The sequence below is a fragment of the Helicoverpa armigera genome, chromosome 5, assembly GCF_030705265.1.
Source record: "Helicoverpa armigera isolate CAAS_96S chromosome 5, ASM3070526v1, whole genome shotgun sequence".
NCBI classification, from domain to species: Eukaryota; Metazoa; Arthropoda; class Insecta; order Lepidoptera; family Noctuidae; genus Helicoverpa; species Helicoverpa armigera.
In genome coordinates, this window is record NC_087124.1 from 4,630,307 (window position 1) to 4,654,751 (window position 24,445).

At 37.8% G+C, this 24,445-nt stretch overlaps 4 protein-coding genes across 5 annotated transcripts; 3 read left to right on the forward strand and 1 right to left on the reverse strand.

The window, feature by feature from the left end:
* Nucleotides 1-544: 544 nt before the first annotated feature.
* On the forward strand, nt 545-9,322 carry LOC126054982 (transient receptor potential cation channel subfamily V member 5). Its single transcript, XM_064034549.1, has 16 exons — nt 545-682; nt 887-1,065; nt 1,214-1,342; nt 1,509-1,647; nt 2,602-2,791; nt 2,958-3,111; nt 3,381-3,635; nt 3,827-4,064; nt 4,946-5,077; nt 5,208-5,293; nt 5,369-5,493; nt 5,647-5,781; nt 6,135-6,244; nt 6,500-6,681; nt 8,213-8,455; nt 9,087-9,322. Exons 1-16 carry the CDS (start codon nt 592-594, stop codon nt 9,240-9,242), a joined length of 2,544 nt encoding a protein of 847 aa, XP_063890619.1. The 5' UTR covers nt 545-591; the 3' UTR covers nt 9,243-9,322.
* A 3,689-nt stretch (nt 9,323-13,011) lies between these two features.
* Nucleotides 13,012-14,510, forward strand: LOC110384239 (uncharacterized). The gene is made up of 2 exons (XM_021345440.3): nt 13,012-13,154; nt 13,273-14,510. The coding sequence occupies exons 1-2, from the start codon at nt 13,143-13,145 to the stop codon at nt 14,434-14,436; spliced, it is 1,176 nt and encodes a 391-aa protein (XP_021201115.3). The 5' UTR covers nt 13,012-13,142; the 3' UTR covers nt 14,437-14,510.
* A 14-nt stretch (nt 14,511-14,524) lies between these two features.
* Nucleotides 14,525-17,312, reverse strand: LOC126054998 (uncharacterized). 2 transcript variants are annotated; one of them, XM_049842197.2, is made up of 10 exons: nt 17,034-17,312; nt 16,819-16,908; nt 16,472-16,635; nt 16,217-16,267; nt 16,083-16,136; nt 15,926-16,000; nt 15,383-15,842; nt 15,114-15,308; nt 14,788-14,967; nt 14,525-14,707 (listed from the first exon to the last, which is right to left on the reverse strand). In XM_049842197.2, exons 1-10 carry the CDS (start codon nt 17,205-17,207, stop codon nt 14,630-14,632), a joined length of 1,521 nt encoding a protein of 506 aa, XP_049698154.2. In that variant the 5' UTR covers nt 17,208-17,312; the 3' UTR covers nt 14,525-14,629. The 2 variants fall into 2 exon arrangements, with proteins under 2 accessions (XP_049698154.2, XP_049698155.2); XM_049842198.2 differs by lacking the exon at nt 14,788-14,967.
* Nucleotides 17,313-20,868: 3,556 nt separating this feature from the next.
* On the forward strand, nt 20,869-24,087 carry LOC110370396 (uncharacterized). Its single transcript, XM_021326180.3, has 7 exons — nt 20,869-21,407; nt 21,889-22,072; nt 22,453-22,674; nt 22,930-23,079; nt 23,240-23,311; nt 23,406-23,531; nt 23,835-24,087. Exons 1-7 carry the CDS (start codon nt 21,328-21,330, stop codon nt 24,039-24,041), a joined length of 1,041 nt encoding a protein of 346 aa, XP_021181855.3. The 5' UTR covers nt 20,869-21,327; the 3' UTR covers nt 24,042-24,087.
* Nucleotides 24,088-24,445: the final 358 nt, after the last annotated feature.

Below are 24,445 nucleotides of genomic sequence, written 5' to 3' on the forward strand. Positions count from 1 at the left end.
ACATTATACCAAGTAATTTAAGTTTCCATGTTATATAAATAGGTATATACTATAATAGAAAAGAAAAAATATATTTAGTAATATTTCAGGAGATGGATCCATGACGCACCTTACGAAGGGACTCTCGTAGAAGTCAAAATGGCCTCACTTCCTACTCTCAGGTACCGGAGAAACTTGATGCGGGACGATTTGGATACAGTTGGTACGTTTTTAACATAACAGAAACTATATGAAACGATCAGAAATGTAAAACAATAATTGAGGCATTTCTTGCAATTCCAGTTGCTGTCGGAGGAATCTTTGGACTCTTTTTTAGCGCTTCTATTTTGAGCTTGTTGGAACTATTCTACCTTATTCTTAGGCCGTACTATTAATAAAATATCTTCATTTAAACCGCTTTTTATTATGTATCAAACTCCCAACTTGACGTTGTAATCTGAAATGATTGCTAGAACATTCGAGACTATCGATATGGCAACGGTATCGTTTGGTCGATCAGGGCACAACAAGCAATCACTGTATAGTGTTTTGCTAAAGAGATTTAGTAAATGAGAAACATTTATAGCATTTTAGTGGTAGTAATATTTAAATATGGGTAATACTGAAAGTAATGTTACTAGTGGTGTTAAGAAGCAAGCGGGAACTCCGCAGCAGAGGTTGTATAAACTCGTTGATATTAAAGGTAAGATGACTACATTTTAAAACTGCTTGTGAACAGCACTCACAATTTCGAGTATTTTAATAGAAAAAAAAATTAAACCAAAAGAAATATTTCAGTTCAAGAATATTTTTCGAATTAAAAACAAGCGAGTAAATTGTTTTGTGTTATTTACAACTTTATAATTTTTATAAATACTCATGACTCAGACAAGTTAAATGGTCCTAGGTGGTGGTCTCTTAGTAGACATGATGAAGCGAGCCCTGCAAAACAAGCAGTACGCAGAAATAGACCATGCGATAAAGACGAAGGTTGAACCCTTTCTGTACAACAAGGGCAAGGGCCGATATATACCCATATCGCATCTTGTATTGCTCAGGAACAAGGAGAGACCGAGGCATAAGTTGGTAAAGTCTTAGCAATTTGAAATCCTTTGATTAGGAGGAATTAAACAATCCCGTTTATTAATAAGTAATGTATCAGGGGAGTACAGATAGTAAATATCGTAGATTGCACCTCGGTATTTGTTTTCACACCACCGATTTTACACGTTAGCTACCACCGTTGCGGAGTATGGAGAACCCAGATGAAGAGTTTGACGTGGAGAAAGACTGGCCCCTGGTCACTCAAGAGGAATATGACGCCAACCCGTCTGCTTACAGGGAACTTTGTTGGGACCTTAAGGTGAGAAACAATACATTAATATTATATTTTAAAAAAAATTGGAGATGTCCTAGAAGGTGTTTCTTCTTCTTCCTCCTGCCCTGTGTTTCGAGTCCTTTAAATAATAGTAGTCACCATTATTATATTATTTTCCAATATAATATACATATTTCTTGACTTCTTGTAGGAGAGAGGAGCCGTAGGGGAAACAATCCTACACCTATGTTTGCTCAACGCATCCTCCCTTTTAGCTAATCTGGCAAAACGTTTGCTGCGGTTCTATCCCAAACTTATCAACGACGTCTACATGGCTGACGAGTATTGTGGTAAGTTAAGCTAAGCAGCGATTTGTTATTACATATTATCTATGTAGTTTAGGGGTCGTAGTTAACAGTAATCGGTTATTTAATAGCCACGGTCTATGATGTTCAAGTTATTAATATGATAGATAAGTGTAAAAATATTTGAATTCTTTGAACAGTAATTCAATTCATAAAGTATATTAAGTGTTCTAACAAATTACCCCTTAGGGCGTCACCGAGTCTGCAAGGTCCGCATAATTTTATTACAAATCCAACAATATGAGATTCATTACTTTGCGATCAGACAGAAAGTCACGTACGAAATCGATTTGTACTCAAACAGTGCTTACGCGAAAAATATTGTGGTCGTTACCACTCTAGGCTAGACTTGTCGTTTCATGAGAATTATTTGTTTACAAATAAATTATTTTTGTCGTAAATCTGTCTTGTTATGAGAAAAACTCCTTACTCACCTTTTGTTAACCAAAATGTCGTTCGTACATTTTAAAAGCCACATAATTGCCAAGCCTATAGCAAACATTATATTCCCTCATCACACCACTCTCATTAATAAAGCGTGTGTACAATGTAGCCCAGATTTCGCACGTTGCCTGTAATATTTATTGCTTAAAACATTATTATAATAAGTAGCAACCTCAATTTCGTGTAGCCAATTTGATAGAGCTTCTGATAATGTCTATCAAAGCTGAAAATTAAATTGACGGTGATTTAGTGCTAGCTTCCCGTTTAGATAATTAGTATAGAAGGTTTTGTGTACCATAATAGCCATAGTTTTGCATTCGCTATTTTGGTGCAAATGTCGAAACAGAGATATTAGCGTACCTGTTATCAAGTAGGTAAGTCAGATTATGGGAAAGGCTAATTCAAAGAGTAAATCCCAATCAAGTTATGATTTTAAAATAAGTTTTTCAATTTCTATAAATCTCAGAATTGCCTAATATTATTTTTCTCATACAGGTGAGAGTGTACTCCACATAACCATAGTTAACGAAGACCCAACGATGGCGAAGTTTCTACTGGATGCCGGCGCGAACTATCACGAGCGTTGCTTTGGCAACTTCATGTGCCCTGAGGATCAGAAGGCTTCTAGAACTGACTCCTTTGACCATGAGTGGGTCAATGTTCAGCCGGAGACTAACTATAACGGGTTAGTACTTCGAGGACATAATGTAAATATTAGCGAAGTGCTTTCTTATCATGAGGAGGTTCTCTTGTCATACTTATTGTGTAAAAGCAGCAAACATGATGTGTCTCATTTATCAAACAGGACTATTCGAATGTTCAATTCAATTGTTTAGTCATTTTTTTCACAGTTACGTGTACTGGGGAGAATATCCTCTCAGCTTCGCAGCATGCCTTGGCCAGGAGGAGTGCTACCGACTCATTCTCGCTCGCGGAGCTGACCCTGACAAGCAGGACACTAATGGCAACACCGTGCTTCACATGCTTGTCATTTATGAGAAGATGGTTTGTATTATCAGCGGTGGATGAACTGTAGTGGGTGCTGTGAGCATGCCCATAACCCCAATTTACTTGCGCGTAACCTTAAAACTTATTTTATGTATTACACCCTGGTTCTCTCTTATGTATTCGCCGGATTACTCCCATGTGCACTACCCCTATGTACTTATGTACTTCCATATGTTCTACCCCATATGTGGTCCATTATACATTTGCATCCTTATCTACTGGCTTATGAACTGCCTCATATTTCCAGGACTTGACAATTATTTCAGGAAACATTCGACATGGCGTTCGAAGTGGGAGCTTCTTTGAACATTCGCAACGTTTTGAACCTTACGCCTCTTACATTAGCGGCGAAGTTGGCTCGCACAGAGATGTTCTTCCACATCCTGAACATTGAGCGGGAGATCTATTGGCAGATAGGGGCTACCACATGTGCAGCATATCCTCTGGGACAGGTCGATACTATTGATACAGAAACTGGGTGCATTTGCAAGGATTCTGCATTGAACCTGGTCGTGTTTGGGGTAAGTAAGAGAAGATTCCAGTTTGAAAATATACTAAAAGTAAATATAGTAATAAACATTTTCGTCCAGTATCAACCCTTTGGCAAAATTTTTCATCAGCTATATTTACTTCCCAGTTTATAAACGTTGACAGGTTGGTTGGTTGGCAAATGTTTTGGCTTCATAAATAACTTGTTTCCAAAAATTTGCAGGAGAAAGACGAACACTTAGGCCTCTTGGAAGGTATGTTGATTGACCTCCTGAAAACCAAATGGAACACTTTCGTGAAGTTCCGCTTTTACCGTCAGTTCATCCTCTTCTCGTGTTATTTCCTGATCTCTCTGGTTTGCTTTACGCTGAGGCCGGGACCTCCGGACAGGGCACTCAATGCTACTGCATTGAACGCCACTGTCGGTCCTCTTAATGATACGGATCTTGTCATAGAAGTTGGTAAGTTGCTCTCATTTTGAAATCTGTTGTTTAATAAATGTCGTTTATTTGTTTATGTTTTAGTACTTTTGATTATTTCTAGTCTTATTACCTTGCTTTTGCTCGATTGACTTATGCTTATCACGGTCTTCGTGAGATATAATCCCATACATTACGTAATAAACACCATAATCTTTTCCATCTTTTCGAAAAAACCACATCATTTGACAAAGCCTTATTTTATTGCTGTAATAAATGGTTGGGCCTTTGACCTCCAAAACCACAAAACACAATAATTTTCTTGTCACTTTCACCTTTCGATAGGCTTTATTATGTGATGAAGGTAGCTTCTAGCTTATCTTTGTATTAAGATGACACGTTCTCACTGAATTTATTAATATCAGATTAAGGAATTTACTAACTTATCCACATAGAAATATTTGGTATCACCCCAACTTAGTCTTTTTATATTTATTCCTTATTAAACATGTATTTACAATACTTAGCATAACATCTCGTTACTCAATGCTGGGGCTACAAAATTAACAAAGGTAGGTAGGTATGTATTAATAAATTTTTACCTTTGAACTACACACATTTTATTTGACCTAATTGGTAGACTACATCACCTGGCTCGGGAATGTCCGATTGTGTCCAGCGAATCATGGGTGTCAGCTGTGTATCGATCATCATTTTTGGACAGGTAACCAACATTTTTGGATCTATTCATCACTGTGGTGTATTTCTTCATAGAGTTTTGTTTTACCTAAATCTATCTTTGTTAATTGTGGCCTCGGTATCCTTCCTTCCTTCCTCCTACTATATTACTATTCAAGTGCTATCAATTAATCTATAATCCGTTATAATATAATTTCTAATAACCAACCATATTTGTATTGTAGAGAACTGTACTCTACCGCTAAATGGCTCGGATTTTGATCCTGGGGCCGTGGAGATAATTAATGGAAGTAAGCCCGATGGACCTCAGTGTGCTCGCTTCAAAAGCCACTCTAAAGACAAGGATAAAGACAAACGTAAGCAACTAAGCATTCTTTATATATTTTTTAATTAAAACCCTGATATTATGTGAAAGCTTCTGTGGTAGTATCAAACGTTCCAATTTTTGAGATGAACCTAAGCTTCTTCTACTAACACTATTTTCAGGGCCAAGAGAATCAGATATGGAAGGCTGGTGGGAAGATCTCACTGAAGACTGTAGGTTGATGAACTTCGATACTTGGCAAGCAAAAGTAAGTTGTTTTTGGTACTGCTTTTAAGTTCATATTACACTGGCTGTTTATAAAACCTTCTTGATCATTGATCAGGTGAGAATAACAGCAGAGTTACTGCTATGGGTTGGTGCACTGGCGTATGTAGGAGCTGCCTTAAGAGAAGCCCGGTTTCTGGGTATCAAAATGTTTATCGAAAACTTAAGCACTGTTCCGTCACGGTAAGCAACCTTCATCAGTATATGCAATAATTATACAATACAATCACACTACTACATTTTAAACCCTAAAGCATGTTTAACTATTCTTCAGCCAACAGCGGCTCTGTCGTTTTAATTTATTTAAAGATAAAGATCAGTCGACAATGTTTCCAGTGTGATGTTCCTCTTATCCTGTATCCTGATGCTGGTACTGCCAACGCTTCGTCTGTGGTGCGCGGAAGAGGAGGAAGACCATCTGGCAGTCATCATCATGCTCACCACTGCACCTTACTTCTTGTTCTTTTGCAGGTAATATTAAGGTTCACAATTTACATATTGCAGGTTCTTTATCCTAAGCCGAGGGAGGTAACGATTTGCAAAAGGCTGTAGGCTGAAGCTGGATGTGTCATGTTTAAGACCGGGTCTCGTGAGCTATGCAGGGTTACTTGTAAGTAGACCGCATCCTTTCATGAGGTGATAGTATAGGTCAATACGGACAAAGACCATGGCATACACTGGGCAAAAGTTAACCCGTTTCAAGATAATTTAAAAAAAAAAAAAAAATAATTTCCAAAGTATTAAATAGGCTGATCTTTCAATGAACTTATTTTAATTAATTCCAATTTAGTTAGGTATTTTTAAATTCATATTATTTTCTATAGAGGCTTCAAGACCGTGGGGCCATTCGTGGTGATGATCTACAGAATGGTGATGGGTGATCTACTGCGGTTCGTCTGCATTTATTTAGTTTTCGTCATGGGCTTCTCACAAGGTAGGTATGAAGGTCAAGCAAGTTGTTTAAGAAATTAGCTCTTGTTACTGGTGTGGTAACAGAAATACTTATTAATAAATTACCAAGATACAACAGTTGTAGCACAAAGAAGAAGATGAAATCAAGGCCTAAAGATCTCAAGTACATCATTTTCATAGCTTAAGTTGCTTTAAGGATCTCAACCGAGAATGATAGCTCACAGGATTTTATTGTCAGTAGGTATAACCAGATTATTACATATCAATTCCTTTGCAGCATACTACATAATATTCTTGTCGTTCGACAATCCAAATACCCCCGAAGGCGTGGACGACTCAGTGTCGAACCCCATGCCATCTCCCATGGAGAGCATCATGGCGATGTTCCTGATGTCACTCACTTCTTTCTCCGACTACTACGGCGCCTTCGACCGAACTGATCATGAGATCGAGGCTAAGGTACATAATGTAGTAGGAAGATGGTATACACAACAACAGTCTCCTCACTGTTTTTTTTTAAATTTTGTAATCCTAATATTTTACTTCCTGGGATCTCGGCTAATAATTTCCAAACTACCAACTTTATAACATCCTTTAGATCCGAGACATAAAATAAAATAATCGGATATGTCGGGGTAGCTTTTATTTTTGCTCGACTGGAATTGCGTAAAAATTAATTATTGATCGTTCTTGAAACTGACCACCAATGTCACGGTTCTAAATACTTAAATATTGAAGAGACATTACCTTGTTACCATAATAGCATTGAAATCTTTCGAAATCTCGCGCGTAGCAAACAGAAACTGTAATCATCCTTGATCCCTTTCCTTATATTCATTAGAATCTGTATTTTTACCAATATTCCTACGCAATGTATAATTTTCACACGTTACGTCATGTCAAAGTGCCATGGTAAATGTAAATAAACTCTGCTTGTACTACCGAATAGTAGCTACAAGGTACATTGTGTGAAGTTTACTCAAACTGGTGGCAGTTTTGCAATTTTTACCACTGTTGATCATATTCCATCATCCATCCATGATCATAGTCATGTTGACTGGGATGTTCTAACTAAATCTCAATAAAGTCTGTAACTTTGTTATAACAAAGAGTTAAGCCTAAGTTCAATGTATTTTTCCGTTAGGAAATTAATATTCCATAAATGTCTCATTAACATGCAAGGCAATGTTTCTCAATCAAAATCCGATGATCATTTATTTTCTGTCAGCATTTTTGCTTCTTTGGTTAAAGTTCAACGTGGTGATCTATTTGAACTGCTTGCCTATGTAAATGATTGGTTGCATGAATACATTTGTTGTTTGCCTACGGTTGCAGAAATGAGTACCTAGTTTTGGCTTTCATAGAATAGGATTGATATCTGCGGAAGTGTTACTGTCGTCTAATTAATAAACAATATTATCATGAGCTGCTAATCTGCTCCATCCGGCTGATACATCGAGGTTACACTCCTGACATTAGTCACAATCAGTTGATGTGACTGTATCCCATAATGTGTGTCAATTAAAGGTTAAGCGCGCCGCCCCGTAGTCCATCACTCTTTAGGTCGTCTTCCACAGTACGTTTCTGAGTCAGCATTATTTAGTTAAAACTTTCAACGAATATTAATGAGCCAAAACTAGGCTATCTGTCACGAAGTTAGGAAATCTGTATGCATAAAGATTGTTTAGGTCGCAGGCTAGCTAGGCCTAGCTCATTTCAATTTCGAATAAGTTAATACTAATGTGCTTTTTATGCCAGATGGACGAAACCAAAAATCGAATATTCCTTTCCGCATCACTTTATAGCTACAAGAGCAATCTTGATAACATCAAGAGTGTTAGAATTGATACATTTTTAACAGAACCTGTTTCGTCTATTATAAATTCTGTGTTAACAAATCGGATATTCGATGCAATTAAGAGGTTTTATGTTACCTTAAACATGGAATAATCAAACCAGTTGTGACGAGTAAAGGTTGCGACACTTGCAGCTTCTGTTCGTGGTATACATGATAATCGTGGCTATACTGCTGGTGAACATGTTGATCGCCATGATGGGGAACACGTACCAGAAGATAGCGGAGACGAGGAATGAGTGGCAGCGTCAGTGGGCCAGGATTGTGCTGGTGGTGGAAAGAGGGGTGCCACCGGCGCAAAGGCTTAAGAACCTATTGGCTTACAGCCAGCCGATGGCTAATGGGAAGAGAGCACTGGTACTAAGGATTAATCAGAAGGTAATTCATGTAACTGTTAAGGAATAAATTCTAGCTGAGAGGATCCTGCTCCTACGTGTACATATATCTGTAAAATTAGAATATCCTAATTCTATTCTAATAAGATTCTAGAGCAATAAATAATGATCTTAACTGACCTGAGGCCCTACCTACCTACCCTGCCCTGTTATGTTATAATAGGTATCTCTCAACACGTCTGGAGAATAAACAGAAATGGTTTTCGAAATATAAAATGGGCCTTGAACATCAGGGGATAATGAAAGGTCAAAGGTTAAATGCTAACCGGTATGACATTTATGATCCGATGCAGCTGTTAATAATAAAACTGTGCATCATATGATAAAGTAATGGACGCTAATTGTATTTATAGTAATGTACAATATATTTGATTTACAACTTTCGTTCAAAAATATTTTTATTAGCATGCCATTTACTTGAAGAATGTTATATCAGTCTTATGTAGCTTTTATGCTAACTCTTCATTATCACGTTTAATATTAATAAGACAGTCTGTCCATAAAGTAGATAGTTTTACCATTACCTATGCATTTAACAATTAGAAGGAAACTATTTACCATAAGTCCTCTTCTTGGATCATTTTGTTAAAATTCCTTACGTTGTTTTTCCAAAGGATGAAGATAAAGAAGAGATGAAGGAGATCTTAGAAATGAAGCGCACTCACGAGCGTATTGTGGCGAAGAGAAAACAACGCGAGGCGCAAATGGCAGCCGGCAAGGGACACCTTATGCCGCCGACTCCAGCCAGGGACTATCCACTCACTAAATAAGGAATAATGCAAATACCAGAAAAATATTAACTGCTGCATAATAGGGTTTAATAAAGTAAATAAACGCTTATTTATTTATTTATCGCAAAAGATCGTCTTTAATTTTTTCTCCTTCTAGTCTACTTTTGGCAGTCGGCAAACTGTTGAGAGATTTTTTTTTAAGATAAGCCCCTTCGGATGATGAATGTAAGTATTACTTAAGTGTGATTTTTATTGCCATAGCGGCTGGCCAGGCAGCATTAGCAGACCACTTAAGGAAAACCCAAGTTTATTAAATAAGCGATAATTTCTCTTTGTACGGATGTTGTACACAGTGTTAGTTTAGTGTGGTCTGTTCGACTAAAATAATTGCCAGCCAGTTTTAAAAATAAATTGAAGAAATTAGACAGTGCCTTAGCAACTACTCACATGAAAAAAATATCTTGTACTTACAAGCAATTTTATTGATCGTAAAAAGCGTGCGCGCCTACTTAGCGTGTCATTTGTCTGTGACATATCCAACTGCAGATCAATCTATTTATTAAGATGGACAGCAGACTTAAAGCATAAATATTCCACATTAAACTTGTCGGCATAATATAACACACTTCTTTAATAAATCTATTAATTGCATAATATTTTGACGGTGATTTATTATAATTGATTGCACGCCACCTGGCTTAAGGATTATGAATACATTAAGTTAGTCTGCCTTAACCTCGGGGCATTTCACTTTTACAAGAAATTAATAGACAAAACTTGTAGGTCGACTTTTTTGCAACAAATCTTCAAGAGGCTTAAAATATGCGTAATAAATTACGTAATTGAAATTAGGATTAGACGCTTGCATTCAAATCAATTTGACCTTTGTTATCATAATGTGACACTTTGATACCTACGCGGAAAAACTGACCGTCCAGTTTCTAACCATAACTTAACCGGTCTTAACGCAACTTTAGTCATTTGAAATCTATTACCTAAAAGAGATAGCGAGGCTTTTAAAAGATCAACGTTTACAAACAGATTAACTAAAGAGCAAATATTAACTTGAACTCAATCTGTTATCGTTAGCCGCAGCCTCTAAATCTCAGCACATTTCTAATGTCCCTGTATTAAGAAAATTCACAGTCAATGTATTGAAAACGTTAAATTAACAACAATTTGTATTCTTATACGAATGCAAATGGAGTGGGGGCGTAGATTAATGGTCGGATAGAAAAGTTTATTTTCATTGATAAAAATATTAAATATACTTTCGCGCGTTTTAAATGTCATCTTGCGGATGATATTATCTAATAACAAGATGTACCTTTTGTGGGGATGTACGAAATTGTTAGATAAAACAGAGGTGCGAAGTGACGGACTGACTTTTCTCTCTTACCTCATTGTTTGAGCACGGAACTTCTAAATGGGCCGCAGCGTGACTACTGCCGTTAGTCAAATATTATGAGATGCTATAATATTCGGTATTAGGTACTTATCTCAATTTTGTTTAACTCTCATACTTGCAAACCACTTAAACCAAGTTTAGGCAAATTATGGATTTGGGAAAATCTACTCATCGTGTCATCGAAATATTGTCTAGGGGCAAACAAGGGTGTTTGTTCAGTGTTGAATAAACAAAGCATATGTAAGGAAGGATTGCAAGAGAATGTTTCTAGGAATCTATCTAACTGTCCTAAACTATTTATGTAAACGTTGCACATTTGCCTCTCTTCTCGTCTGAAATCCTAGTACGCAGATCGTCTTTCTCAAAGAACATACATGATCTACCTTAACGTACTGTCTATTATGACTTTCATATTATATGGCGACGCTTTTACTTACGTAATGGATTACAATGAAATCGTGTTTATTTTAAAACTATTTTTAAAGTCCTGAAAACGCAGCAATAAACATACTTACAGATGCAATTAAATATGATCATTAGTGGACATGGCGGTAGCATCATAGCATTATTTGCTTCTCACATTACGGTCAAACTTGTGTCAACCTTCAAAACTTCGATATTTCCATTGTTTACCTTTGAAAAAGTTGCATTATTGTACACGCGAGTGAGCTAACTTTGTTTGATTTCTTTCTTCATAACTTCTGTCCATTGACAAACGCGTAGTGGAACATCAAATGAAGGTCAATGCTACCTCTATACTTGTTTGGCCGCGTAATTGGAGAATCTACGATAAGTATTTCGAGATTTATAATCTGGGTGCGGCTCGATTCATTGATGCACACTAGATGTCTACTATTGAATATGTGTACGTACTAAATGCTTGAATGAACGCAATACTTGTTGATTTAAAAAGGTCTATTGATATGACTAATGAGAAGCCATTGTGGCGTTACTAATTGAGAAGCTGCCATCCTTAGGCGATGCTGAGCGCCATTTTCTAATTAGCCATTACGTATTTGGTAATTAGGCAAGCGTATGTCATACTGAAATAGTTTATACAATACTTATGTTACGCCTACGTTTCTGTGCTAAGCAGTCTTAGGCAGACCTTTGACATATGAATTTATTATACGTATAGTTACAAGAAGGAAAATTACGACGTCTTCATTGTATGCCGTTTGGCGAGGGTCCAGCTAGATAAACTGACGTGACCATACGTAAGTTGGACTTAAATAGGAATTTAAATTAATGTTGACGTTGCCTGCTATCTGTAATTTATTCCAGACAAGATTAGTACTGCGGGTTGTTTCATTCTATATTTTTTTCCAAGAAAATCTTGAAGAAAGTTTCGGGAAAAACTAATTTCATTAGTTGTAGCAGTAGCAGAGATTTTTCAAAATATGGTTCTAGTAACATAACACATTTAAGCTACTAAGTACTTTCTTTATTTTTCTTTGTTATTTATTAAATATTTCTGTTCGATTTATTCTCACATGATTGCATGCAAGTCCCTTGAACTATGATAGATATTATGACATTTCTAAAGGAACAACGCGATGAATGGTCTCTTGATGAGCCTATTGTCAAAAAATCGGCACACTTATCATGCTAGACGACCATGAATTTATTAATGATAGCCACTTTTCAATTAACTGTGCAATTGTTGGTCTGTTACTCTAGGTCAGTGATGAGAAAAAATCAATTAAATAGATTGGTGGGAAAAATATTGTCGTAACTTAGTTTGCCATATTTTTTAAGGCGTTTTTATGCATGCAAATCTTAAATCGAATCTAGTTTAAATCGATAATGATGGTGATTTCTATCTTAACACTGACCTAGATTAAGGAAGTAGAATAAAATGTGGTTACAGATATTGCTAGGAAATTTCAGAAGACTGATAATGAAAAACGAGGCATTCTGAGGTGTAAGACAGTCGTATGAAAGTCAGCTTTAAAATAGTAAATAAAGACTGCTTTGTTGGTGCCGACTAATAGATGATTGTTAAATATATAACCAGAAACATCCTACGTCAGCAGGAATATCAACAAAACCTGTACTCTTGAAACTTATTCAGCGCTGTTTACTATACACTAATAAATTGTATTCTAGGTACTGTTGCTGTATATTTAAGAACATAGCATAACTAAACCCAACCAAATATAAGGGAGGTCTTAATCGAATTATTGTTTGCTTTGATAAAAAAAATAAATAGAACCGGGTCAATGAATTTAATTTATGAGTTATTTTTACGTAATTCTACGTTAAGATTGCCGATAGCTACGTTCACGTTTTTAATTAAAGTTTTCACCGTCGTATAATGTGGAAAACAATAAAATGTCCGCGTAATGTATAGGAGCGAATATTTTGCTGCCAATATTAAATGCGTTCATTTCGAAATCATAAACGCACAATAGATACTGTTTTATGTGTAAAGATCAGTGACGCTCCCCAATTTTGGGCGAAGTGGAGGCGAGTATAAAACCATAAGCCACTCATACGCATCACTACACAGCCGCACGCACCGGCCAACCATGAGGAGAGCGGTGAGTTGACGCGCGGCACACACCCAGTGAAATTGTGTACCTACGCTTTGCATATTTGACTTAATTCGTTAATACCGACGCCGTGGATTTCTACTTAAATTAATATTTGTTTTTCCAGTTAGTGATACTGTCGTTGGTGGCGGCCATAGCGGGCGAGGCGCCCTACCACCTGCCGCGGCCGGGACTCAATGCGCCTGTGTTCAACTACCCGTCGGCGCCCGCGCCCGCACCGCAGTACCAACCTCAGCCGCAGTTCCGGCCACAGCCACAGTACCAGCCACAGATCCAGCCTCAACCACAGTTCCAGCCGCAGCCACAGTTCCAGCCTCAACCGCAGTTCAATCCTAACAGCGGCTACAACTACCCCGCGCCATCCCAGCAGTACATCCAACCCTCGCACCACCACCACTCTCAGCCCGCTCCACCACCCCTAGCTCACCACCACCATCACCACCACCACCACCAGCCAGCTCCCGTGTACATTCCGTCACCTGCTCCTCAACCTCTACCGGTTGCTCAACCTTTACCTGCTCCACTGCCAGTGCTCCAGCCGCAACCAATTTACCAGCAACCTAGTGGATCTTACGGAGTACCTATCGCTCGGGCACCAGTTCAAGCCGCGCCCTCGTTCCCCGTATTTGCACCCCAACCGGCTCCACGACCACAGCCTTTCCCTCAATCTCAAGTGAACTCCATAAGCCAAGTTTACCAGCCCATCTCATACCAACAGCAGCAACAACCTCAACAATACTCGCAGCAGCATGGATACAATTACCAGCAGCCCCAAGTGGTGTACCAGCCACAAGCCCAGGCATTGCCATCTCAACAACTGATTGAGCACTCTTCTGCGCCCGTATTATCCAGCTACCAAGCTGACTCCAACCAGTACAATATTGCACAGGAGCAGCCACATAGAGACGCGCTGGACTCGCTCGTTGTCGGCCGCGTGCAAAACATCATCAAGGAAGATGAACACAGTGTCGCTCGTAATGCTGGATACCAATCTTTGGTGTCAGGCGTGTCCTTGGAGCAGGCCAAGCCCAGCGTGGAGATAACCTCTTTTGTTCAAACATCACCCTTGGTAACAAGCTCCGGACCCAGTACGTCAGTATCATCTTCATCGAGCTCATCGGTGGCGTCTTCGCCAGCGGTAATCCCTTCTACCGACTACGGAGTACCAACTGGCCCAGCTGTAATCAGCTCCCAGTCGGCTGAGTCAGCACCTAGCTTTAACTTCTTGCCACAAAACAAACCAGCTATTTCTTACGGCCCGCCTAACTGATTTAGGTAACGACTAGATATTATTATTGTACAAAATATTTTGTAAATAGAAGACTTTATTAGTATCTTTTTGTAAATAAAATATAAAGTAAATATTATATTATCTTTATTGTTTGTTTTATTTTTATATGGTTAAAAGAACAGTAATATTTTATGACTTGACAAAAATGGTACAATACATTTGTAAATTTATCTTAAAAGCATTCGTTGTTCGCTCTGTCTGCACAAAGTATTTTCAAAAACAGCGGAGGTGGACAGGGCCCACATTTTTCCTAAAAAGTGGTACACGTGTTAGTATATTGATTATGTAAGATGGGTCGCCGATACTGCGTCACAAGTGATAACGACTTACGAAGCATATGGCATGGTCGGATGTTTGCACGGCGTCGCTCGCGAGGGAGCGCGTCACCATACTCACTATCGCTACGTCTTTTACTGCGCATTCGCAAGAATCCTCATTTACAGCAACAGTAGAGTAGGATTGGCGTCGTATAGGTTTTGGACCAAACACTTGGCTAACTTCTTTAACATCCTAGAACAGTTAATCTTAATGAAGGCGAATATGCTGTGTAAATAGGGCTATTCGATGAAGGCGTGATTTGACGCTGTATGACACAGTTTTGGAACGTTATGTCATAAAGATGCTTATTTACATTTAAATTAGGAGGTGTGTCTTACCCCGATGGGAGCACAAATATTGCGACATGCACACGGGTTAGGCGGGCACGGGGACGGAGCTTCAACTGTTTCCTGTGGACATTGACACGACACGGTAGATCGTTTTGATTTCTTTGGTTTCTTGGACCGATTACCATGCCCTGAAGCACCTTTTTTCGAAGCAATTGAAGTTTTTGAAGATTTCTTGCCCAGTTGCTGAAACATATAACAATATGATTTGCATTATAATATTCCATTACGTTTAAGATTCACCTCTTTTTGGTAGTTACCTTAACCGGCAATGGTGGGCATCCAGTATCCTTGGTGCAGAAGCATGGTGCAAACATGTCAGTACAGCTTGAAGGTTCACGTATAATAGGTTCGTACTGAGTTTCCACAGTAACTGGAATAACCTTCTCTTCAGGACATTGGCACGACACATCCACGGCTCGGGACTTCGATGGCACTTGCACTATTTGTTCCTGATGGCACATACAACTTGGGGACTTGGGTGGTTCCTGTGGCTTTATAGGAGATTCCTGGATTTTTGGACACTCTTGGATTTTTGGACATTCTTGGAGCTTTGGACCCTCTTGCACGGTGTCAGGAATCGTGTCGATATATTTAGGAACACTCCTCTCGCGACAGACACTGCTCAGGCTATGTGATCTCCCGGAACATCTCAAGTTGCAAGGAGTATTCGACGTTATCGATGTAGCGTTAGATTTTATGCAACCAGATGTTGGAGTACTAAAACAAATATAGAAAATGATTAAAATTCTAGTTTTTTATAATAGTAATAGAGGTTATATTACAATAATTTATGTACTAACTGATAGCAGTTGTCTGACGCTGCGCGGGTTAAATCTTTTGGTTGGAGAATAAATTCACAGCTTTGATTAGCACCCCTGTAAACAAATATTTGTTATGTGGTAGCATTTCAAAAGTACTTGCTGAATACAAACTATGTAAGTATGTGTATGTACTGACTTTTCAGGCACATCTCCCGAATCATTGCATGGACGTCTTCGTTTTCTCCATGGACTGAAATACATATTTAAAAAATAATTCTGTGTAAGGGCGAAAAGCATGAATCCTTATGCATCTTTACACAGACCACTCACCTTCTAATTCGTGCAAATTTTCTAGTCGTACACGGTTCGAAAGGGGATATGCTGAAATACAAATAATGAGTAAACACTGGTAAAATACGTATTATCTCTTCGAAATAGCTTGTTTTCAGTCATTAAGGTTAGACAGATGACAAAAATAAAAAGGAATTATAAAGAACAACCTTGACGAATTTGCAAACAAGGTAAAAATACTATTCCTAAACAACTTACAACCTATTGCTTATTTATTACATAGTATAATGTTACCAGGGAGCAGGGCACGGTTCAATAGTCATGGTCGGTTGGGGCTTTAGCTCGCAAGGGTGAAGCTGTCTGCTCTCACGAAGGTACTCAACGTATTTGCTGTCCAACCAATTCGCGAAGCCGCTTCGTTCAGGACACACATCACATTTCCCGTATGGTTCACGTTCCTAGATGAGCAATAAGGATGGTCATTTCATAGATACTCAGGTTGAAAGTACCTTAAAACTTAGGAAATTACAGGTTGAAATGAAAATGCAAAGTACTTATGACAGTAGTATAGAACGCTATTGAAGATACGTTGGATGAATTCTGTGTAGATATGCAAGTACATGCTCTTAAATACTGCTTACCTGTGTGTACCATTTAAAAGCTTTTACAAAACAATTTCTATTATCTTTCCTCGGCTGTTCTTTTGTCTGCCTCCTGTTTTGAGGCCGTGGCTAAAAATATATCAAAGATTAAAAAAAAAAAACGATATATTTAATTGAAGGAATTAACCCTGCTATCCATCCACCACTACACTTAACACTAAACTATGAGCCTGAGTATAAAAGGTTTAACTTACAACTTCAGCGTAATAAATAAGGGGATGTGCCATCGTGGAATAGATGGGGACATGTCGACTGGTCTTGGAAGACTTGCCATACTGACAAGTATAGCTATTATGATTATCGTCAAGCGGGAACGCGCATTGACAACAATCACAGTTATCGCAATCACTAGAAGATGTGGAAGACATTGGAAGATGTAAGAACTTATTTAATTTCTAAAATATTTTTGAATAATATTATGTGAATACGCCAAAAAGTTGTTTGATTTATTCCTGTCAAGTCTGCTGTCAAGATTTTTTGGTCACTCTTAATTCAGAGCAAGGAGTGTCATTTAATAAAGAGGGATTATACCGCTAACGGTATGGTAACGTGACTAAGATGGATCATAAGGTCTGATCCTTGGATATTTAAATGTGAAGGAGGTATACCTGCCTAATATCTTTAATGACATGTTCTCGGGTAACCAATTTAAAAAAATCATGAGGGATCCATACACCCAATAATTACAACACCTAATAGATAACTACATACTTGGAATATCCTACCGAACGGAACCCTACTTATGTGACACATATTTCCATTTCAGAGCCTCCCTGAATAAATTAGCTTCATATGTCAACAAAAGACTTATGAAGCTAATAGCAATTAAAATGTTAATCAAATACTTTTTAGTTTTATCCTTATATTTTGCTTTAGTGTATGGTTACAACAAAAGATTGTTCACACTGGTCAGCCATGATAACTTAAGTAATAGCCCAGAGCTCTATCACTTGATTAATTATATCTTTGTCTAGTACCTAGACTTACTTACTAGCTTTGTGGAGTATATTTCTTAGATATCCCATACAACCATTTTTGGTCGCAGATATGATAAAGATGTAACAAGTCGCAACAGTTTCGTAACAGGTACGACACAACGTGACTGTGTAGGGATTAGCTTTTATGTGTTGTAACGGTTCAGTAAAAATGTGACGGAAACTAGATTCAGTAACTTTGTGTGGTCGCTGTGTCGATACTTTACAGCTTAATTTGTAACCACATATTTTAGAAACTTTGCGTTTGGTTTGTAACCAGTGAGCAATGTTGACACAATTGTGTTGTAACTGGGTAGTAACATGGTGTAGTCGATGTTCCAGAACCCTTTAACACATTTAAAACATGACGAGAGCCAGTTATTCTCAAACTGTCTATGTTTTCTGCCGTTACCAACCATTTAATGAAATTTAAAATGAGTAAACAACCAAAAACCTTACGTAAATTCCGATGGACTTCAAATTTTTACAGAAGAGTTAAAGAAATAAGTACCAAGTCCCAAAATATCTCTGGTCCCTAATTGTACTCGTACACAAGTTTTTCTTTATTATAATAATATTTTTTTCATGATGTTGCATTGTTGGTAGGGCAAATTGACGGATACCCATTTTATTGAACTTAAAACTTATTCTTTTCTAGGCCATTTACAGGAAAACAGTACGGAATTTAGTGGAGGGGCTTAGTGGTATCGTCCCTAGTGCCAAAGTTTCAACTTTCGAGCTCCAAATCGCAGTTTTTTCTTTTTCTCGGCCAAAACAAGACGTCTTCGTCTTTAACCCGAGTACTCGGCACAAGCGATATTAATTCTGATGAACAATGCAAAAAGGCATGTTGACTTGATAAAAACTTTGGAAAACACTGTAACCAAATATTAAGAGAAACCATCTTAAAAATCTAGTAATTTTGTAACAATTTACCGTAACATGTCGACACGTGTCGACACATTATCGTAACTTTGTGACTAGTTGCGACGAGCATATTTTTCATAACAAACATCAAAAATGTTTTTTCATAGTTCATTATTTACCAATTTAATTAGTAAATCTTGCTAAAATAATTTGTATTAGGATTAAAATATTTGATATTGTATTTAAATGGAAGCTATTGAGCACTCGATGTGCATCATTTTATATTTTTATTTTATTTAACAAAAGTTTTTCTTTCGCCAGAATTATTAAAACATGATATTACGGTGGCGCGTTGGAAATATCAACATATTCAAAGAAATTACACAGTAAACTTTTTTTCCCAATAAGATTTGAGCATTATAAACCATATTAATTAATGAAAACTAAAACTTTGTTTACTTCATTATCATTATCATACTTCAACCATCATTTTGGGATTTCTTGTATTTTGTATTATTCGTCGTGTCACTCACGCACGAGCCAACGAAATTGATCGAACGAATGAATGATTGAATGATTAGTGCGATCTCTGGTTAAAATATGGTAACAATGCTACGACACGGCGACGTAAATTAGAAACCAAATGTTACTTGTTTATTGTGTCGAGATCTTCCCCATTTTTAGTTGCAGCGACGGCGCTAACACGGAACGTCGACGAGATTATGTTTCGAGATAGATCAGTGTCGACACTAAGTGTCGAAACGGTTACGTTATGTTCGCAAAAATGGTTATATGGGATTCCCTATCATTAATAACTCGTATTTAGTTTACTTCTTGCGTTATGCCATTAATCTCTGTTAGTATAGGTGCGATTTCTGTAGGAAGCTCGTACGAGTATATACGTATTCACCTGAAATCAACTTCCATGAAGAGTTCGTTATGTAACGTATATCAAGCAACAGCCAACGAAAGATAGAAGTAAGGGTTAATTTGTTTCAATGTCCACAGAATCACAATGTGGCGTTAACAACATGCCCATTACAAATGTGGTGAAGATGAATGGTCCTGCTCCAGGTACCAAAGGCCACGGCTTCGTCACTGTCAGCGACGATATCACTCAAGAGACAGGTTACCCTACAATCCATTATTAAGTAAAACAAAAAAAAACACAGTTTCAATAAACTTGAAATTGAATTGAATTCTTCATTTCAATTCTACCAATAATTTGAAGAACTAGTGGCTTGATTTGTAAAATATTTCTGTGTAAGATAACTAAAAAATAAATAGATAAATTTTCTCTTTCCCAGATCCCTTGCTCGGATTCGAGAAGATTTTCTACTATGTCCTGTATGGACGTCAAATTGGTTCGTAAACATACTCTTAAACTTAAACATACTCTCATGGACATATAATAAGCTTTGGATATAATTTAGGCGGTCACCAAAAATATTTTTAAGACTCTAAGCTGAGGCACCAAATAAAATAAACAACTCCAAAAAAAAAAGGACTTTATTAAAAGGGCACTAAAGTGTATAATATTATGATCCAAAAAAAAAATAACATCAGAAAAATCGCAAATCTCGCACAAATATTATTTTTGGTTCCCAAAATGGTCACCAAATTCTATCCAACTCAAAGATTAATATTACTACCAAAAATCAAAGTTAGTGACGAAAACGAATCGCCGCAAAACCGACTCCACGTAGTTTTTTCTGCCCTACCTCTAGAGTGCAATTCAAAACCGCGTAGGCGCGGAGGGGCGAGGTGGCCTGCGAGCTGAGGCGCAGGTGACCATTTATCTATTTTGGTAACCGTTTAGAATTTTTTTGGTAGTAAAATAGGTACTTTTTTGGGTGGTGTTTAAACGCAAGCCATAAGCTTTTATAGGTAGTACAAAGCAATGGAAGTAGACTCATGCTTATTGCATCTTTACGGCCGGCGAAAAACTCATGTACCACCCGTTGCATCAAATGCTGGGCCCAAGCCATGTTGGGTGCCTATACGAGACTTTTTATTGGGTTGGACTTATTTAAAATTGTAATTAAGCTAAGCAAACATCGTATCGTTCCTGCGTCCAACTTCTGTACAGGAGTTCCAAGAAACAACATAGGTTTGAATACTGACGGATAAATATAAACCTCTCTAAAAAATTTGGTGAAAATACAGAGGAAAAAGCTGACCACAATTCGTCATAGTAATTATGTGAGTGACACAACGTTATATAATAATGGAGGAACCTGTTGGCGAGAGCTTTCGAGCCATGTTGCTTTAATATTCAGGGCACACTTAGTTTACGACCGGTTGATAGCCAAGATGAGGTTGTGACATTTGCTGGGTTTAATCAGTCTCTTGGGCCTGTGAAAGCTAAACCTAGATTATTAAAAAAAGAATTGCTCAACAATATCGCAGCTTTCTTGAATGCCACACTGATAAGAAACGTTGTCTTCGTATACGTGAGGAATTAGGTAAAGCCAATTTTGGTACTTACGCACAAATTTTCCTAATTACTCCCGTGTTTCGTTTCACCAGCGACCTCGGTCGTAAACAACGACTCTTAACATCACTAGATTGCATATTTTTAAAGTCCATCATTTATGTATTAAGTTAATGAGGCATCTTCAGGATTCAGAATTTGTTTCAGGTAGAAATGAAAACTAAAATTCCTCCCTCTGCAAATGAGACCGGACCTGATACTTTGGAGCACTGTCCTAGTGGACAAGTTATGCGGTAAGATTCATGCGATGTACATAGGTACCTATATAGGAAGAAATTTTTCAACATCTATTATATATAGGTATATTTAGATTTTATGTGTGTGTCCTTGTCTATTGGCGCAACCGCGTAACATGAATATTCCATTCTAACATCTTTTTTATTGATCAATTAATTACACTTTTAATGCGTACAACTTCAAATAAAAACTCTAAATATATTAAAAATATAATTTATAATCAATTCTTATCCACGACTCCACAATGTTGTAACATCATACCCACTTTTGAGTTGAGGCCGGTCATTATTTATTCATAAGTCACAAAAAAACCTTTACCATGAATTCTGCCTACTACCCTTTAAAACGTTAAATATTAAGTACTTACTATCCGTAACATATATCCTCATAACACGAGGGGTTTGTTCAGAATAGGATAATAAATATTCTGATATACACAGTATTTATTGTAATATACACGTTTTCCTCATTCCACAGAGCAGCGACGTTTCTAGGCAAGAAAAGCGTAAACATGCCGTTCCTGGAGTACTTGCACATCGGACACTGCCGACTCAACATCACCAGGGACTACATGCAGACAGCCGTGGATGCCTTCGCAATCCTTATCGGCGGAGATCTGTCCGATGTGGAGCGGTTACCAGGGTCATATGTGTTACGCTCTGTTAGTAACTACCATAACTTATGATAACGGAATAACAAATAAAGAAGGAAATTAAAATTGACCATGTAGAAGGTGAAGAATGCCACGTTGTTTGGTTAAAGCCAATTTAAGGCCCGCTGCTGATTGCAATTTTTCGTCACCGTGACTTATTGTTACTGTCACCTGCTGTCACCCACGATGTGCTCACTGAATCTGTTCTTGGGTAACAAATAACAAATCATTTGTTTCGTATAAGGCCATGTTCGTAACGTTTTGTCGTTTCAGTGGTGTCCTACCAGCCTGCCATGATGAAGGTATACCTACGTAAGAATAGGAATTAACTGTACTGAGCAGATCCTATAGTCACATCCAATTTCTTAAGTAGATATAACTCATTTTAGGCCCGCACAATTGCCATGATGCGATTAGCTCGTGAAAAACTGGCAGCCACGTGGTTCGTGGTAAAAGGTACCACTCCAAACAATAAGATCACTTTCGAGACGCTGGAGAAGTTCCGCCCACTGTTCAAGTATGTCAGCGGCAGGGAGATGTCCAATCTGAACCTCTCAGATAACAAGATACTGTCCTTCATCGGCTCACATCCTGATCTTAATAGGCATCAGGTAATATAGATCTATTACATATGAACAAAATGTTGCAAATAGCTGTTTGGTTCGTCTGTGGCGGTTTTCGAGTTATCGATTTTAGCCTAAGCGGTACTCTTTAATCTTTGGAATACTAGAGTCCAAAAATAGTGAGCGTATAGAGATTCCACTCTGCACTAAAGCCAATTCTCTTTTCTTCAAAATAGTCTTACTTATAGAAAAAAAACTGTGTTAATAATCGCCTAAAGACAACTGACAACTATGAATATTCAGGTTGGCGTAGTGGCGAGCAAGTACATAAGACTGAATCCGCGATGGACTGATGCTAAATACCTGAACATCATGAACAACTTGCTGTGTGGAGTGCCCATGATCTTCATGCGAAGGATCCCGGAGAACACTTACTTGCAGCTGACACACCAAGTGAGTCTATAAATAAGATACAATATACCTCTAGTATGTGCGAGAGCGCCTAATGAAATCTTTCAAGTGAAGTTTACGTGACTTTTATACGCATTGCATTCGAGAATATTATATTGTGCATAGTTTGATTCATACTTATTAAAAGAACGATTGTTTTCAGTTATTTTACCACATACGAGCATGTGATCCCTTGCAGCGCAGATTTTATTTAGCCATGATGATGAAAACTCAGGTTCGTACCTACCTACACTACAGACTATCCAGAACAGTATCTTATAAAAGCAAAATATGTAGCTAACTGTGGATTGCTACGATATTTTCATCAGGCATTAGGCAAATCATACAGTTGGAGCGCTCGAGAAGTGTCCCGGCTGGGGTTGCTGCTAGCCGAAGTTAGTGGAAAAGACCTGAGTGCTATCAACCCTGAAGCTGTTGCTGGTATAACCCCACAAGTGAGTCACTTACACACGATATAATAAGCAGTTGTAAGTCTGCATACATGCTTCCGAAATGGCCTGTTATTTATCCGGAGAATGGAATTGGTAGTCATTAATAGCCAGCTTAATTAGTCATTAATATGAGGGGCCTTCAGAAGCTGGCTATAAGTGAAGCGTAATCGACTTGAACATGAAATTAGGATAAGTGCAAGAGTTGAAAAGCCAAAATCAAATATTCGAAAGGTTGTCGAACTCATTACTCACATAATGAGGCATCAGCACTACTAGTAATAGAACTGGATGTATTTTAATCTTCAGGTTATGTTAGAAATGCCGATACACAGTCTGAAGTCGATCACGGAACTACAGCTGCGGTACTTGCATCCGAAGGCGCTCAACATTTTGGCGCGAAAGCTCATTGAATATCAAAACGAACAGCTTGAAGCTTCAGACTCTGGAGTGACCCTACGCAAGCTTACAATACGTTTGTTTATGACCATTTGGTTTATTTGTATGATGATATAATAATATTGTTTAATTCTACAATAAGTATAGATATTCTTAATGTTCAATGGAAAGATGGGTTTATGCCCATTTTCACCAACAGATACCTAAAGTAAGGGATCCCCTAAGAGCATTTACGGAACACTTAATAAGAATTTCGTTTTCACCAAAGTTAGGTATCCCTTATACATAGTTATTTATGTCAAAATTGGGAGAGCCCTTATTCTAAGTGGCACTTACATTAAGAGATTGTTGGTGATAAAAGAATTATTATTAAAAAAACAAAATACCCGACTGCACACTAAAAAAAGAGTAAAACAAGCCCCACAATAATATTGATCAATCAAATGCTAAATATTGATGGAAAGCATCGCAGGCGGGGACCAACAGAGGCTTATTTATAGTCATTTCGGTTGTGCACCATT

What these genes read in the sequence shown, in the direction of transcription:
- LOC126054982 (XM_064034549.1), top strand. Translation starts at nt 592, where the DNA reads ATGGGTAATACTGAAAGTAATGTTACTAGTGGTGTTAAGAAGCAAGCG. An exon ending in AACTTTGTTGGGACCTTAAG is followed by an intron (nt 1,343 to 1,508) that starts GTGAGAAACAAT and finishes GACTTCTTGTAG; the next exon opens with GAGAGAGGAGCCGTAGGGGA. An exon ending in TCGATACTTGGCAAGCAAAA is followed by an intron (nt 5,294 to 5,368) that starts GTAAGTTGTTTT and finishes ATCATTGATCAG; the next exon opens with GTGAGAATAACAGCAGAGTT.
- LOC126054998 (XM_049842197.2), bottom strand. Translation starts at nt 17,207, where the DNA reads ATGTCTTCCACATCTTCTAGTGATTGCGATAACTGTGATTGTTGTCAA. An exon ending in TCGGGAGATGTGCCTGAAAA is followed by an intron (nt 16,001 to 16,082) that starts GTCAGTACATAC and finishes ATTTGTTTACAG; the next exon opens with GGGTGCTAATCAAAGCTGTG. An exon ending in GCGTCAGACAACTGCTATCA is followed by an intron (nt 15,843 to 15,925) that starts GTTAGTACATAA and finishes TATTTGTTTTAG; the next exon opens with TACTCCAACATCTGGTTGCA.
- LOC110370396 (XM_021326180.3), top strand. Translation starts at nt 21,328, where the DNA reads ATGAAAACTAAAATTCCTCCCTCTGCAAATGAGACCGGACCTGATACT. An exon ending in CTGATCTTAATAGGCATCAG is followed by an intron (nt 22,675 to 22,929) that starts GTAATATAGATC and finishes ATGAATATTCAG; the next exon opens with GTTGGCGTAGTGGCGAGCAA. An exon ending in CCATGATGATGAAAACTCAG is followed by an intron (nt 23,312 to 23,405) that starts GTTCGTACCTAC and finishes TATTTTCATCAG; the next exon opens with GCATTAGGCAAATCATACAG.